Source organism: Electrophorus electricus, chromosome 17 (assembly GCF_041902795.1).
Source record: "Electrophorus electricus isolate QZ-2024a chromosome 17, ASM4190279v1, whole genome shotgun sequence".
Taxonomy (NCBI): domain Eukaryota; kingdom Metazoa; phylum Chordata; class Actinopteri; order Gymnotiformes; family Gymnotidae; genus Electrophorus; species Electrophorus electricus.
This window is the reverse complement of record NC_137513.1, coordinates 6,599,428-6,616,829: the sequence shown is the minus strand read 5'-3', so window position 1 is coordinate 6,616,829 and position 17,402 is coordinate 6,599,428. Positions and strand designations below refer to the sequence as shown.

Genomic DNA, 17,402 nt, shown 5'->3' with positions numbered 1-17,402 from the left:
TTGTTCGTTCGCTACCGTCGCTACCTTTTAACTAAAATGGACATAGGTATATATAATTGTGCTCTTTGGCTATCGTTCACAAAACAAATACGTGTTAAAAGTATATCTGAAGCTCAGAAGATATGTCCATGCTGCCTGAATAATACGACAAGTAGATCAGAGTAGCCGGCCATATTTCCCAGCTGTGATTGGTTGAGCGATGTAAGGGGCGGTGTGTGTTTGTGTCTGCTGTCACACAGACGCACTGTAAGCGAAGGTGGACCTGAGCAGGAATAATAACCATTTATTACACCTAAAGAATCCAATAGCGGTGAGTGGGCCTTTAAAGCTATCATTATAACTATCTGTCAGTGGAAATGAACCAGATAGTAGTAAATAATCGACGTTAAGACATGGTAAATCGTGATAGACTGAAAAAAAGCAAGTAATTGGGCGCGTTGATTGCAAGCATATAAAAATAAATGCTATCCGTTAACGAGTGCGCGGACGTTATCCTTTGACAGATCCGGCATTTATTGACTGAATGCATTCTTAGAAGGAGAACTGTTGTTCGTATGAATGTGTTATTATTTTAAAGACAGGTTAATGATTATAAATGTCGCACATTCGTTTTCTCCTATTAACTGAATGAAATATGGAATGGCAAAGATAGATTTTTTTGGATCAGCAATGTCGCAGATTATCGCAGATGTTTGGGACAGGTGTCCGCAGCAACCCTCCAACGCCATGTGAGTTTTGCATCAAAGCGGTACCTTGACATTAGGCCTGTGTGCTGCGCCAGTCATCATCTAGTCAGAGCGCAGGAGCGAGAAGAGCGCTGTGTGTGACGTCAGAGCTAGAAACTGCGCCAGAAAAGACGACGAGACAGCATGAACAACCTCGTCTGACATTGAAAAGCGAATCTACCCCCCCCCTCCAAAAAAATAAAAAATAAATAAATAATGCAACAATACAATCATACCTAATAGTTCTATTTTTTTTCTAAAATAATTTTTAAAAACTGGATCCGTGATTTGTCATTTACTATACATGTGCCCATATTTCTTAAAGCTGCTTATGACATATGTCTGGAGCCTTTCTTTTTTGTGTAATGCAATGCTATCATGTTAGAAAGAGTATAAACTTTGACTGTACGTTTGTATTGTACTATCTGGAAAAGGATGTTTAATTCAAAAGCTATCTGCCTTGCTTTAATTTCTTTGGTCAGATGTTGTCTGTTTGATTTCCCCTACTTCAGGAGAATGGATTTTAGTTTACGTGATGGTGCTCCTAAGTCAGTTCAAGACAGCTTGCTGAAGAAAGACTTCTTGGCTGGCCCAGAGGCAAGAAGCTTTACCAGCAAAGTTGGTGACACTGTGGATAACATGGATGGCAAGAGGGAAGGTGAGTAACTCCCCCTTTTGTTTTTGACAGACTGCTTCACTATTTTTCAACACATACTTAAAATCAGTTTCTCATCATTTGTAAGATGAATCCTTAGAAGCACACATTTAAATCTCCCTTTTGTTGAGGGGAAAATCACAGACTTACATTGCATGACTGTATGTTTTGTTTACTCTGTGCTGTGCATTATTGTTCATGATAGGAAAATGTTTTATTAATGTTTGAAAATCGAGCAAACTTTTCTTAAGAATAATTTCCACTCCATTTAGGAGTGTGCCATCACAACATTTTGCATACTTTTTTACTGTGTGCTTCTGAATCAGGAGCAATGCTTGGTAAACTTATGATATAATGGCATGCTGTGCTAGCAAACAAGCTGTATATACAGCTAATATGTACTAATAAAAAATACATGTTGGCATATTGATGAAGAGGTCAACTAAAATCCACTTACATTCAAAAGAACAGTCTCTACAATTAATAATAATCAATACACATGTATTAATGCTGCCATAGGTATGAAACCTGATATATTTTAATTATACCTTTAACAAAGTAACTAAGTTCAGTGAGCAGATATCATGTTATGTTCTCCAAAATGTATGTTAGCTCTTTTGTGCCTTACCAGGGTTCATTTCTGGAAACCAAACTGGGGGCCAGTGCCCCAGTGGACCTGAAAAACAAACCTGCAACCCAAGCCTTTCAGGTAAGGCCAGCTGCAGCACCCTCAACATAAAGGGCAACAATATGTAATCTTTTCTAAATTACTACTACAAAAGTGTGTGGCTTAACTGGCAGCAAATTATTCCAATAAACCTTTTATACAATAGTATAGTACTATTGTGTATTTTTCAATATTGTTGTATCTGACTGGTTATTGTAGCCCTTTAAATGAAGAATCCAGTTCATAAAACCCTTACTTCTGCCATTATTAGGTCTTTATTTGTTGTTAAGTGATTTACTCACAACAATACAACAGATACAGTATGGTAGAGTATAGTCCTGCAAATAGTCCCCTGTAGCAAACAATGTCAGCTAAGCATCACACTGAATTCCTAATGATAATGAATATTTTTTTAAATGAATTTTAGTCTGTCGTTTGTATGTCAAAATCATTCAGTCAACTCAGTAATTGGTTCATTGATTATTTCCAAATGAGGAATAGTAGAGATGCTTTCCAAGTTGCAACAAAAGCTTAATCGATCAGACTGTAATCTATCAGTTATACTGGGGGTGGGTTGGAAGGCAGTTACCATATAAATCTTGGTTTTGCATCATGCCCTATGTGGCTGTAATTTTCTCTGAAAAAGATCAATATACTTCAGGATGGAGGGCTAATTGCAAAGCAGTGGTTTTATGTATCCTGGTAATTTGCATCAACTGGAATTTGAGGCTTCAATTACAAGTATGTTTTCTCATGTTAAGGTCAGTCATTTTCATGCAGTACATTTCTGCTGTTATGCTATATAGGGTTCTCCCAACCAGGAATGAATGTGAGTGCTGATGTCACCATGGGTGTGGCCCCTTTCCAGTCCTCTAAACATCCCAACTTGGTGGAACCTCAGAAGGCATCTACTCTGTATGCTATGGAACCTCCCAAACAATTCCAGGCACCCAGTAAACCCTCTGACAGAAGCCCTTATAACTCCTTGGACAACTCTGCAGGTAAAAACGAACTCTACTTAAAGTACCTCACTAACACAGGTAAGAAAGACATATTTTAACTAATGATTTTCATTTTCTGGAATTTAACCAATGGTCATGGTGCTCTTGGGGAAAAAAAGGCTGGGGGTGTGTACAATTATTAAGTGACATTTGCAGTTAGTATTTCATTTCAGAATTAAAGCTTAAGCCTCTCTCCCTCATTTAGGGTAGCTTGGTCTGCAGCTCTGCCATTTCATGTTGGCTCTTTGAGATGCAAGAGATCATGGTGGATACATCCCCAGATCCAGCTTTTGGAATACCTGTCATATTGTATTGTGGTGCATTTTTGATTACCTTTGTTCACAAATGATTGGCATGGTAGAAAATGACACTTGCTCTTCCTCTTTGTACACCAAGAAGTAAGGGGATACCCTTGGCCAGGTGAGGACACGCTGTCCACAGAGTTGTCCCATTCCCCCAGCAAAGCAGAGCAGAGTCCCTCTGGGCCTTTGGGTTTCCAAGGATTGCAGGATCGACATGCAACATCAGAGGGAGACACAGAATATGAAAGCAGGGAAGAGGTCTGTGGTCTCTTGGAAAGCCTCCGATCTCCTGAGAAAACCCCAGTGAGAAGCTCCAGCCAGGGAGGCTCTTCTCTCCCTAGTCAGGGGGAGAGCTGGAAAAGTGAGATTCGAGAGTGGGGTGGAGGACGGATCCAAGCCAGGAAAAATAAAAGCAGAAAAAAGCTCCCTGAGGAGTGGTCCACCCTGCCAAATACCAGTAGTCCCTCTCCTCCACCTGACTCAAGTCCAGCAATGGTCAAAGATATGAACATTTCCACCCCTGATATGTATGAAATCGAAGCCTCTTCTACCATTAGTGCTGAGCAAGACAGTGCATCTTCTTTAACACCGGATACTGTACTTCTCAAAACCACACTTCACTCAGTCACGCCGGCAGCAGCAAGTCAGGGAAATGCCACATCGTTGTCCAACATCCCTGAACCATCTCAGAGCAGCCCAGTGGTAGCTGTCTCCTCACATACATCCCCTGAACTCACCTCTGTCCTCGCAGCTCCTGCACATCCAACTCCTAACTTTCAGGCCAGCATTCCAGACACAACAATCTTCCAGAACTTTCAAGCTGTGAGTGGCCCCTCTCGTCCATTCACACATAACATTGTAGTAGGCAAAAATGCTGCAGATCCAGTTTCCCCCACTTCACTTACAAAGCACCAGGAGGCACTGCTGACAAAGTCCCCCCAACTGAAAGGTTGGTGATAATGAAGAATATATGGAGATGATTTCCTTAATGCATTGCTCAGTGAAGTGGGCCTTTCCCTGCTTAACTATGTCTATAGCTTATAATAATATACCAATTTTAGGTCACAGTAACTTACTGTAGAACATCTTATCCATGAAAGTGATTTTAAACTCCGATGATGGGGCATCAGAACCTGACTCGCTGCAGTTCTTGCTAAGAGCAGTCAAAAATTTCTCATGTATCACTGAGTCATTCTTTGTTAAAAATTTGTATTATTGGGAGGTCATACTTTGTTCACTTGCAGTAGTGTTAACTTACTGTTCAGGCATTCAGGCATTGTTCAGGCTGGAGTCCTTCATATTAAGTGTACTGCAAACATGTCATTACATTTTTATTAATTTAGAGTTGATACAAACATCATTCGCACATCAGGCACCTTCTTTTTTTTTCTTCATATGCTGCAGTTTATATCAAAATTGACCTTTTTACCTTGGTTTATGTTACTAGTAATATGATTTATGATTCATTATCATAATTTGAAAAGCAAAATTTGAGTTTTTTCCTTAACCTTCCATCAAAATAAGCTGTGCTCTAAAACACTGTATGATTTTTGGCTACATCACAAATTTTTCATTCTATAATGGTTTTCTATTAACCAATAATATTATTGTATCAACAGCATAGGAAAAGAACCACTGTATACCTTTTCTGCTCAAGGAAATTGCTTTTTATTAAACAGTGAGGTCTTTAAAAAGACACACATAGCAGCAAGTAGAAAAGGGGAATTGAAAACTACAGTAAATGGGAAAATGGGAGGATGCAACTAAGGAATCCACTCAGGAATTCATTCACATCAGCACCAATCACACTTTGGAATGTCTTCTTCATTCGGGATCACCAATTTATTAATTGCCATCATCTGTTCCCTATTACTCTGCTCCTGTTTAACCCCAACAGGTTCGCATTCAGCTTGCAGAGCCTGAAACTTAGCACTCTTCCACATTTTTTGATCCTGAATTGTTCACACGTCTATTGAGCCCCACTCAATTCTTTGCCAATTGAACTGCTCTTACACTTCCGTAAGCGTTGTTTTGTTTTTTTTAATAAAATGCTGCCATTACCTCCATCACTTGCGTCTTGCTCCTGTGTTCAGCAGTGTCACATAAGGAGACATTATTCAACTGAACCAAACATACAAGCAGTTCAATTATTTTACAAATACTCTAAACAGTAAATGTAAGAAAATAAAGTCCTCAGAGGTGCACAGCATTCTGGGAAACCTCGCAGTACACCTGTCTGCTCACTCAACTGGTTTGCCACAGATCCAGTGACCAAACAAATTCTTGAAGCATGGCATGCACTGCTCACACTCTGGCCACTCTACCACTGAAGTCTCTGCCTGCCCACTGTCCTGGCCTGCTGAAGTGCTGTGAGGCTGTTGCCGCAGCCTGTTCAGCCTGTTCGGCCTCCTGGCCAAACACAGTCCCTCTCTCATGGGCCAGTGTGGAGTGAGATGGTACCTATGGACCACCATAGTCTGATGCCCCACCTGGACTCAATACACCACCTTATCCATCCTCCCACAGTGACTGAAGCTTGGAGCAATGTCGCTTCCTGGTGTGGGGTTGTATAACCACACACATCTTTGTCAAGAGTGGCTGTCCTTGGTGTTGCCCTTGTGATTCCTGGCAAGCTGGTGCAGGAATCACCAACATGTGACTCATATAGCCGAGTATGGAGAGTAGAACACACTAGTAGTATGAAGCCAAACTCAGGAAGCTCTACAGCTCACCATCATTCGATGATATGGGCCATAGCTACACTGTATTCACCTTTTCTGGGTCTGTTTCCACTATGGCTCCAATCACAATATGTCCCAGGAAGCTCACACACAGCTAAAGGAGTTTGCAATTTTTCGGATTCAGCTGGAGATTTGCAGACTTGACAGCCTAAAATACAGGCTTTAGGCTTGCAAGTGTGCCATCAAAGTTGGGCCACGCTTTGATGCCACGATTTCTTTTTTAGCCAATGGGATCCAGTGGGGATGGAGCTGAATTGGCACAGCATAGCTGGTGTTGTTGCTGTTCTGCACAGTCCATGTACAGTCTTTTTCTATTGCCAAAAAATGGCCCACAGCCACTATTTCTGCAGCTAAAGCTCCTACAAGAGCCTTTGCATTGATGATGCTGACAAGACTACCCCTTGTGTGTGCTGCTCATAACCCTCAGGGAACCATCATCTGGCACATGTTGCATATTCAGCTCCTCCAGTACTAGCAGCTTCACTTGCTACAAGCTGTGGTGCCTTAGGCCTGACACCAGGCCTGCCACCTCAGGTCCACCAACCGGCCCTAATGCTGCATGTTCAGCTCCTCCAAAGCCAGCAGTTTCACAAAAGCAAAGGCGACACCACCAGGAATCCCTGACTCTACCTGCACTTGACATCTATCTGCCACAAACAGCTTCATATGCATCTTTAAGTCTGGCCTTTCCATCCTGAGGTCAAACAAAGTCCTGGCTGCTGAAAGGAAGTCCAAGCCACGTATGCATGCATCCTGTATAGGAATGAGCCAGAAATTGGGCACCCATCTCAGAGCCCCCACCTCCAGAAATCTCTTCCTCCGTCTCATGTCCACTCGGATGTTGGTGATGGACTTGAGTTGGACAGTCTTAGTTTTCCAATCATCAGGTGTGCCATTCTTGGAGAATGCCTTCTCATAGCAGAAACAACAATGAACTAGTGTGAATGATGGCAATGAACTGTTTCCCTTCTATGCTGCAGTCAACTAACAATCTGTGGTGGTAGCCAATCTTCCTAGCTGTGGCATCGACACTGATGGTAGTCCTGTCTGGTTCTGGCTTATCCCTCACTGAACAGCCCCTGCTGTGCCTCGTCGCACTGCTGTCCTTGCTGCTTTTCCCATCAGGCAGTGGCATGCATTTCACTCAGTTCCCCTCTGGACTATGACTTTTTCACCATCCACTTAAAATTTCATTGATGCGCTGCATGATTTCTTCTAGCTTGGTGATCACATGCCACTTTTGACACTAATGTAGCATTGGTGCAGAAGAAGAACGTGAGAATTCCATTTCTACTTGAGGAAATTGCTCTTTATTAAACAGTGTGATCTTTAAAAAGACTCACACGCAACAACAAGCAGGAAAGGGAAGCCAAAAACGAATGGGGAAAATAGGGGGAGGTAATTTAGAAACACACACCATGAGGACAGTAACACAATATATATTTTACAACTAGTCTAAACAGTAAATTTAAGCTAAATAAAGTCTGTGAAAAGACATTTGGTATTCTGGGAGTCTTTGCTTTGCTCCTCTCTGCTCACTCAACTGACCCATCCTAAATCCAGTGACCATCGCCACATTATATTACATCAAATACCAGTGGATAAGCTCAAGTCCCACCAACACCAAACTATCCCTTTTGAAAAAGTAAATAAATCAAGTCATGTTAGAGAAGGAAAAAAAGCATGTTTCCATTTCACATCATATTTCACTAGCTAAGAGACAAAACAATTGGTGATAGTTGGCCATTCAAATTATTAATTAATTTATTTGTTTATTGCTTCATTTTTAGTAAATTTGAGTGAATTAGCTCAATGTGTAAGTAGTCAAACCTACATGGTACAAATGACAGGTTTTGTAAGCAGTCACTGTTAAGAAGATTTTAATGCTCCCTGTAAACCACTCAGGTTACTTTTCACTTCTCTAAGCAGAGGTCACATGAATAGCAGTATAGTTTTTGTTTGTGGCCAATGGACATTGCTACAGAAACAACTGTAAAGGAGAAAAATATTAAATATCTCAACTACCACAACAAATGTACATGCACTTCATGTCTGAGGGACACCTAAGATAGATTTAAGATGGTGGAAAATGTTTAGTATGAGGTTTAAAAGCTGCACTACTTCAAATGGACAAAATTTGAAATCCTTGATCTCCCAATGGTGTATGATGCTGACTACCACAGTGCTGCATGAGATCACTGTTTGATTCTGTTCCAGTAGCCCAAGCTTAAATGACTTACTGTCATCTGTTCATAAGCCATTTCTTAAGGGTCATTCAATATGTTCTCTAGGCAGTTTACTGTGACTGGACATCCTGTTGTAAACTCTGTGTTTCTCGCTGTCCTTTGTTCTCTGGTGCCTCCTGCATGTAATTACCTGGCATTGCTGTCATACAGATTGCTGTGCCTTGCTTCAACCAGCAGAGTGCTAATGTTTATGGGCTCTCTCAGCATTTCTTTTCTGGACAACAGCAGGCTTCTCTTCTTCTCGCACCACCCCCAGAGCGCACTGGTCTCTCACCTTTGCATGGCTTACATGAGCAGTCTGATCATGTGATACGCGATGCTTTTCTTCCTAAGAGGGTTGCAAGTGTTATTTTGTGGGCCACTGTTCACTAATGTTTTAAACATAGCCTACTTCTGTTCTAGCTCTTTTCCAGTTGACGACTGTTTACATGAGAGAAATATATGGCTCTGACACCTGAATTCTGAGAATTTATTAAAATCTTTTATTTTCCTCAGTGGCAACTGGACACCTTGGCTTTTTAATGCCAAAATAATTATTACAAAATATTTAGCTGTTAATAATGCAATTTCTTTTTTCTTTTTACTTTTTGTTTATGACATGCACTGATTGATGATCCCTGGACAAACACAGGTAAGACATATCTTTCCCTCTTTGTTTTGGGTGTAGCCCTTTTAATAAACATAACCATAATGTCCTTGGCAGTGTTAAAACACCCATATTTACTACAGGGATGTAAATACTCAAATAATAATGGGCTGAGAATCATACATTTAAAAAAGGCTTAAATGCAATGAATTCAAGGGGTATGCATTAAGTTAAAATTTCAACTTTTTTTCCTGGAGTGTTTTTAAGAATTGGTCACACTCTCTGAAGATATATTTCCTGCTCTTATTAAAATACCTAAAATTTACACTTGGATATTACAGAAAAAAAAATTTCTTAAAAAGTGTCAAGGTGCATGTGTGTGCCATGGTCAAAGAAAGATTGGATACAAATCTCTCATTCAATGGGTTTGGATGCAAATATATTCTGGCTACATTTCATAAAAGAGATCCCTTTATTTTTTATAGTGAAAGAAGACCAAACTGCCCAAGAAGAGAAAGAGAAGACAGACACTCCTAATGTGGACAATATGAACACATTTCAGAAAGAAGACAAGCCTGAAAAGATAGAGAAGACTGATATAAAGGAAACGGACATTCTAAACAAAATCCAAGAGGCTGAGAAACAGAACAATAAAATTAAGAATAACGGGAAAGCTGAAAAAGAGGACAGGGTTGACAAGTCAAACAAGGAGAAGAAGAACAGCAGTGAAAAAGTAGACAAGGCTATCAAAAATGAAAAGAATGTGAAGGCTGGAAAAGGGACTATCAAACATACTTCAGCTAATGGAAGTAAAGAGCTGATCAACCCTGAGGACAAAGTTAAGGTAGGCTTAGGGGGACAGGCGGGTAAAAATAGCCATGCATCTGCTATAGTTCTTATTGCACTATTCCACAGAGCAAGCATGTGAGTGTGCCCATACTTTCATGTTTTTGCTCTGATTGTTACATAAATGGCCAAAGCAGCCAAACATTTCCTTCCATGATTTAATACAAACTCTTACATGATTTAATAACAGACTCTTCTTGTCTTCTGTCTGATTTCATTTGGATTTGTTATGTAATCTTATGCAGCCAAACAAACAAAATTCAGCAGGACCCAACTCACAGACCCCTAGAGGAAATTCTGGTGCCACCATGTCCAATTCCACCAGTAAGAAAGGCTCTGTGCCCAAGACAACACCTGCCACTGGCACCAAGAAACCTTCTGGCATTTCTGCCCAAGCAGCTTTGGTAAGTAAGCTTTTTTTGCCAGAGCATTTGTGCTTACTTGGCTATGATGAGGACTGTCAAGTAGAATGTACAAAGGGTCCACTCACACACTCTTAAAAAATACTCATTGTAAATGGCAGTGAAAACAATGGAATGTACTGAAAATTACCTGAGTTAACTTGCTGTTCAACAGTTATTGAGAGAATGGCATTAGACTACGAGAGGGCAAATTATTATGCTGAATGTATGCATTGGTAATTGTAATAGACTGATAATTAAAGTAAACTTCATTCCAGTGTAAGAGCCCAGACTTTGTATTCACTCCACTTTCTGTATGACTTACATTTTCCTAAACCATTTTCTGATTCAGGTCTGTTTCATGCTCTTTGCCCAGATAGCTTTTTATTTTTATTTTTATTTTTATTTGTATTGTCTTTTGTCTCTTCCTGTCCACTTTCTCCAGTCTGGCTGCTAAATCCCTATTCCGCTGCATCCAGGCTGCTTTATCAAACCTCCCTCACATGTTTTGCTACTCTTTTCCCTCAGACTTCACAGAAAGAAGCCCCAGCACAGCGGAAGCCTCCGGTGCCGAGGGCTAATGGGGCACCTGCTCCTGGCACAGGAGCTCCAAAGCGCAGCTACAGAACCAAGAACAGCACCAAGCCTGCCTATATCTCCTCTCGTTAGTGTCATCATTCTCTCAGTCATTACTTATGGTTTTACATATGGTAGAAATAAATGATGATAAATGGGATTTAAATGAAGAATAGCAACATTCATATATGTTTGGCTGTTAATGATTTTATAGACATTTATAGGAAGAATTCTATACTTCTGAGGCCTTGTACATGCATAACTGGATCTGCAGTACAGAGTTCTTTCACTGCCTTTATTTCTGGTGTTCTGTAAATTCAATCTGCCAAAAGATCTATCTCTGTAATTAACCGCATGTCCTTTTCTCACTCCCCTCAAAGTTAAGACCTCACAGAGGAGGACCCCTACCTCCTCCTCCACAAATGCAGCCAGTACACCAGCCACCCCAGCCAGGAACGGCACTCCAACCCCTCGGCACTCTCGCATCACCAAGCCACCTGTCCCCAAGCAGGTCCCACTGCCTAGGAAGCCCCCTGTACCTCGACCCCCCCGCAACACCCGACTGGGCAGCACACCCATGCCCGACCTAAAGAACATCTCGTCCAAGATCGGCTCCACAGACAACATGAAGTACCAGCCTGGTGGAGGCAAGGTATGGTGATGAGGGGAATAGTTATTTGACTGTTATTTGACTGCTAAAGACGTTTCAGGCTTTTGATCAGCAGCATGTAATGTGAATTTCTGGTTAGGTATAAACAAAATCATTAAATGTATGAAAAATGCTGGATATTTGAAACAATTTGTTCTGAATTTTATCAAATTTACTTGCCCTATGACCCCCATGCCTATGTGCTATGTGTAGGTGCAGATTGTCCACAAAAAGCTGGACTTTAGCCATGTCACTTCCCGCTGTGGCTCCAAGGACAACATCAAGCATACTCCAGGAGGAGGGAATGTAAGTGGCCATTGGCTCAGTATTGTGGGGATAATCTCATAACTCTTTCAGTCCCATTATAAGATCATATGTGGCAAAACAAGAACCCAGGTAATCCAGCAATATTTTTTACCTAAAGAATAAGAATCAAAAATACTAAATCTGAAACCTTTTCTACTATTTTCACTGCTGTGTAGCTTCTTTCACATTTTGGGTTTTTGGAAGGTCTTTTATTACAGATTTTAATGTATAGTGTTTCCCACTAATTTTGACTACAATCCCAGGTACTGAGAAACCATAGTCACATCACAAATATTGTTGTCAGGATCACCATCTAGCCATAAAATAGTAAGGGTCAGTAAAGCTGTAAAGAGTGCTGGTGGTATATAAAAATGTTCCATAATATTCATATTATGATGTGGCACACAGAACTACAATTGAATTTAACTGCACAGTTTCTGCATTTTTCCTTCGTTTCCTCTTAATGCTGAATGACTCTAGGAGCTCTTTAGAAGGTTGACCCTTTGTGAATGGAATGTTATGATTTTCAGGTCCAGATTCTGAACAAAAAGGTTGATGTGAGTAAGGTGACCTCCAAGTGTGGCTCCAAGGACAATATCAAGCATAAGCCAAGTAAGGGATCACAGTCCTTGCGCTGACCATTCTGAATAACTCTAGTGTTAGTACATTTTCTACTAATAACTCTTGATCTATGACAGGTGGTGGTGATGTAAAGACTGTGTCTGATGAGATGAACTCCAAGGACAAACCAGGATCTCCAGATAGTGTGGGGGATGGGCAAGGTGACCACATGAAGGTAATGAAGATTCTGCTTCCTGCTCATCACTTTTCTTAAAAATTTCATTTTAGTGTGAAAGTTTCTAAACTTTAATCACCTTTGACAATGCAAACTTACAAAGCTCATAAGCCAGTAAGAAAGTAAATGACATACTCAAGGCTAACAACTTCTGTAACAATTCCATTTAACCACTTCAGCTGTCATTAACACTGACAAGGTAAACATGGATCAATTTGCGAAAACATGAATAATCCTTAGTATTGCTCACAATCTGCAGTGGACCTGCAGATAGGATTGGGTCGTGCTCATACTTGATGAACGAATTAAGAAACTGTTACCAATGCAAACTTTGACAATTTGTGTAATAATTGTGATCATTGTGAGTTTTATTTTCATATGTACATGTTCTACTGTATTTTATGAATACCCTATCCAAAGATATGTGAAAGTCTGGCCTTCCCGGCCTTCTTCATACAATAATACAAGGTTTTCACAGGAAGAAAAGATTCATATTCTTATGTGTCAACTGTTGTTGTTGTATGCTGCTGTTGGGGGGACTCCTTTCACATAAGTCATTCACTGACATTCATAGACAATTTCAGTACTCTTTTTAAATAATCCAAGTCTTCTCTTGTACTCTTGTTTCCAGACTGCAGAGGATAAGCAGATGCATGAGAGAAGTCCACCTGTTGCTGCTGTCACCACAACCTTTCATGGGGCCAACCATGGGTCAAAGGAGAATGGGTTAAAGGAGGGCCCTTCTCCTCCCCTGTCTATTCACTATGGGGGAGTAGGGCTATGGAACTCCGAGGGCCTGGACAAGTGCATCTCTGGGACAAGTAAGGGCATTGTTAATGACCTTCGCTATTCTATGCATTGTTTCTCAACCCAATCCTTAGGACCCACCAGACGGTTCATAATTTGCTCTATCCAAGATCCCAACCTGTCTGAAACAAGCAGTCAAGCGCACTGAATATCTGTTATAGCTGTACTGTGGGCAGGCTTGGAGCAAAAAGGAGGTTGGCCCATCTGGTCTTGAGAAATCCTGTTCTATGTCTGTTTATCCATTATCTAATTCAGGGACAAGTTCAACTGAACATTTTAAACATTTTTTCTATATCTTGTTTGTTTGTTTGTTTGTTCAATTCAATTTTTTAATTTTCCTGTCCCCACTTGTGTATTTTCTTTATTTCCTATGTTTTATCTTATACTCCTTTAACAGTAATCTTGGCATGTTAATTCAGTCATGAAGAGCCATAATTCTATGCATTTTAATGTCTTTCCTGATCTATCAAGGTTCCCCATCCATCAGGATATGGTTTGTAGACCTTACTGAACATGATCTGTGATGCTTGCTAAGAGGAAAGAACCTAAAAGCCTCAGAAGCATTCCAGTCCTGGAAAGTCAAAGTGTCATTTACAGAAGGCTTTTCAAAGCCTTCTGTAAATGACACTTTGACTTTATATCCAATATATACATATATTGGAACAGTGGTAGTATCTTCACACGGACAAGTGTTTTATTAAATCCCAATTATGAGTAAATGGAATTCTAGTCTATGTATTGCAGTTTTAGAAACATGTGGAAAGTGTAAAATTATTATATTAACCAAAACAGATGTTATTTGTTCTTGACTAGTGCATTCACAATTCTTGCCCCCTGAGAATTTCTAACATAAAGCCCTACAAATAATTTTGTGCATTTAGAGTGAGCACTTATGTGATGATGCCTGTAGTGATGGCCAGGAATCAAGTAGTATAAACCTCAACAAAGCAAGTACATCAAGTAGCAAACATTTTAGTAGTTTCCCCAACTTGTGCTATAATTTTTCATGCCAGAAAATGGTTCCAAATGTTTGCATTTCAAATCCATTTGGATTAGCTTGTTTTGTATGATTTTTGCAAGAATTGAGTCAAGTGAAAACATCAATTTAATGAAAGTTGACAATTTTGTTTATTAAATGCTAACTAATAGCTCCTAAAGCTCCAAACCCACTATTCTCAAAAGCCTGACAAAACCCCATAGGACCATTGATCATTAAGGGGCAATTAAAGCTATGTATCATATAAAGTGCATGATTTAGTGCATTTGTTCAGCACTTACAAAAGTCATGATTCATCTAAAGCAAGCAGGAAATAAAATTGGTGAATTCCTCAAGTCACAAGATTTCTTTATGTCATTACAAGCTAAAATAAGTCTATTACTCGTCTAATCCTGATAGCAATACAACTCATGCATATGCAATATGCAGTGTGAATTTGAGCAATTACTTAAGGATGTTCAAAACATACACTGGTCTGCAAAGAAATTCTAAGGTTGTCCCTGGTTCTGAAAAGCCTAGGTGCAGTATATGGGTGTGTTAATTTATCTTACTGGCTAGGTTTCTTTGCTCTGAGGTGAAAAGATTGCCACCATGGTGTTGTGCATATACAGTAAGGGTGCCCCACTGAGGACAAACTTAATCTCATTGTAAACTATTGTAAACCATTGCGTGCCCACATCACCTCGGAAGTGAGGTGTCCGATACTGGGGGACAACGATCATTCTAGCAGTGCTAATGACAAAGGAAACAAAACATTATTATTGAAAAAAATTGTTCTCTCATGAAGTCTTGGAGTCTTCGATACTAATCTACATTCGTATCGCTCCCGAAAAAAAATCAATTGGAGCTAGTAAAGTGCTTCCCTTTATTTACAGTTATCTTAGATTGCCGATGTTTTGTTTTGAGGTGGCCAATAGTATGGGTATCTATGAGGAAACACACCAGGAACATAACAACCTGCCGCCTCGCCACCCTATAATATTCCCTTGTTTGGTAACTACCAGAGCTCTCTGTTTTCTGTTCTAGATTGATTCGTACAAGCTGAGCTTCCAAGAGGCTGCCTAAGCTTGCCCGCGCCGTGGCACCAATATCATCTCCTGGTCTCCCCCTGAGTGGCAGCCACCTCCCACCCGCATTGCAGCACCTCTCAGGGTGTTTCTCTGGGGTCTGCACCCACCTCGTCTCAGTCTAGCCTGTAGCATCTAGTCAAAAGAGAATAGGCTCAAACCAGTAAACTAGCAGCACCCAAGCTGACCCTTTATAACTTACCTTTATGTCAGCATTGTCAGTAGCACTTTTCCTCTGGTCACATCTTCTCTGTTTCCTCAGATGCACACAGACTGGCTCTCAAGGCAAAGCTTTGAAAGTTTGGTGGTCTCATTTCAGACAGACCAAGCTTGGTTTCCAAGTTGAATTGTCCGGATGTTTAAAGTTGGTTGATAGCCTCATATATTCATCCAGAAATGTGCAAACCTTCACTTGCTTCTAAGTTCCCTGTGTGAGTGACTTGCTTTTCAAGTTCTCTGTGATGAACTATGGGGGACAATCAGCTGACTTCAACGCCAAGAAGCATCGGTGATAGAGATGAAGTTTGAAACATAGAATGATCACTGATTCGAAAGATATTTTGCAATGCTTTACTTAGCAATACTCACATGCCTAAACAATATGAAATGACAAAAATTTAAATAAAGGTTTCAGGATGTTTATTTGAGGCTAATTGGTTGAATATTGAATGGAAACCACTGAGCAGGGATAAGTGTATGCAGTCAGTGAAGAACGCAAATCACCCTGCATCTTCTACTGCCACTAAGAAGACAATGTTTGATATTTCAGCACTATACAATATTGGTCCAGCATTGTAGTAAGTAAATATTGTCCTGCCTTTCAGCAGTAGATGTTCCACAGGGAACCTCTGAGCTCAGTTGTGTTGTAGTTTTTTAAATCCTTTTGGCAGTCAGTAAACACCCTATATACATTCATATGGGACTGTCTAACCCACCTAAAATGAACAAATATTATTAATCCAACTTACCTATCTTCCTTCCTTACATAGAACAATCATCATTCCACCTCCAAACTGCCCCTATTAATCACTTGTATGATGTTTGAATAGTATAAATTTGCACTGTAATGTGTTTGAATAGATTTTTGTAACAATGGACTGAGTTATTACGGTGTCTTTCTCTAATGTCAACATTTCACTGAAACCAGTGTCTGGGCTTTCTAATAGCAGGATCTTGTCTGGACACACCTTCCCCACAGGAACACATTTAATGTAGCACAATGACCTAAAGAGAGAGGCTCAGTCAGTCATTAATTACGGGCACTGTGAGAAGGAAGAAGGCTGAAAAAGAAATAGGAAATAGAAACAGATAATACCGTGGGACATATTATAACAAAATGCTGAAGTGAAAAATACTGAAAGCTTAGGATGAGTATATACAATGAGTATTTCATCAGTTATGCTGAAAAGTCCATGGTACCTGTGATTCAGAATGGCAGAATGGTTTAATTTCTATGGATATGGTTTTGAAAGAGCCAAGCACAAGTGGGACAATCTATTAAATCATATTTAATGTTGCAATACATTATATTTGCCAAGTGGTATTTATCTAATCTTTGTTGATTTCTTTATTTGTTATAAGGAATTACTGCATAATCAAACAAATCACTAAATAGTGCTAAATAATGTGGCCAAAAGTATATTACAGTGAGTATTTGACCATCTTTGTTTTACTTCTCTACATCGTGTTATTGTGGAGTGTCCTAGCTCTGACTCATACTTTTGAATGGCAGTACAGAGTTCTGTGGACTGTTTACTTGTAGTAATGTATATAATTAAAGTAAGCTGCAGTATATTGAAAAGCACAAGCCTGTTTGGGAGATAAACATCAACCAAAACCAAGGAGGCTCGTTAAGAAATGATTCTTGGGTGAATGTTGAAGATGTTGTAGAGGATTCATAATGCAAGATTATGCATATTTTGTAAAACTGTAAGTGAGTCAGTGAATATATTTTCAATAGTTGTATCTGCAGCTTCATTGGTGCATTGTGTACAGTGCAGCAGTTACAAGCTTCAGTTTACAATGGTCACATGC

The 17,402-nt window shown here is 40.0% G+C and overlaps 1 protein-coding gene across 3 annotated transcripts; it reads left to right on the top strand.

The window, feature by feature from the left end:
• The first annotated feature begins 84 nt into the window (after positions 1–84).
• map4l (microtubule associated protein 4 like) lies at positions 85–16,463 on the top strand. Of its 3 annotated transcripts, none has more exons than XM_027005848.3 (14): positions 85–310; positions 1,238–1,383; positions 2,012–2,089; positions 2,854–3,048; positions 3,448–4,299; positions 9,409–9,767; positions 10,015–10,173; positions 10,699–10,834; positions 11,127–11,398; positions 11,609–11,701; positions 12,232–12,313; positions 12,400–12,497; positions 13,129–13,318; positions 15,328–16,463. In XM_027005848.3, the coding sequence occupies exons 2-14, from the start codon at positions 1,242–1,244 to the stop codon at positions 15,330–15,332; spliced, it is 2,661 nt and encodes an 886-aa protein (XP_026861649.2). In that variant the 5' UTR covers positions 85–310; positions 1,238–1,241; the 3' UTR covers positions 15,333–16,463. The 3 variants fall into 3 exon arrangements, with proteins under 3 accessions (XP_026861649.2, XP_026861648.2, XP_026861650.2); XM_027005847.3 differs by having other exon boundaries at positions 3,445–4,299; XM_027005849.3 differs by lacking the exon at positions 3,448–4,299 and having other exon boundaries at positions 107–310.
• The last annotated feature ends 939 nt before the right edge of the window (positions 16,464–17,402 follow it).

Excerpts from the sequence above, each read along its gene's own strand:
- map4l (XM_027005847.3), top strand. The coding sequence starts at position 1,242 with ATGGATTTTAGTTTACGTGATGGTGCTCCTAAGTCAGTTCAAGACAGC. Across the intron at positions 1,384-2,011 it reads CATGGATGGCAAGAGGGAAG|GGTTCATTTCTGGAAACCAA; the intron begins GTGAGTAACTCC and ends GTGCCTTACCAG. Across the intron at positions 11,702-12,231 it reads ATACTCCAGGAGGAGGGAAT|GTCCAGATTCTGAACAAAAA; the intron begins GTAAGTGGCCAT and ends TATGATTTTCAG.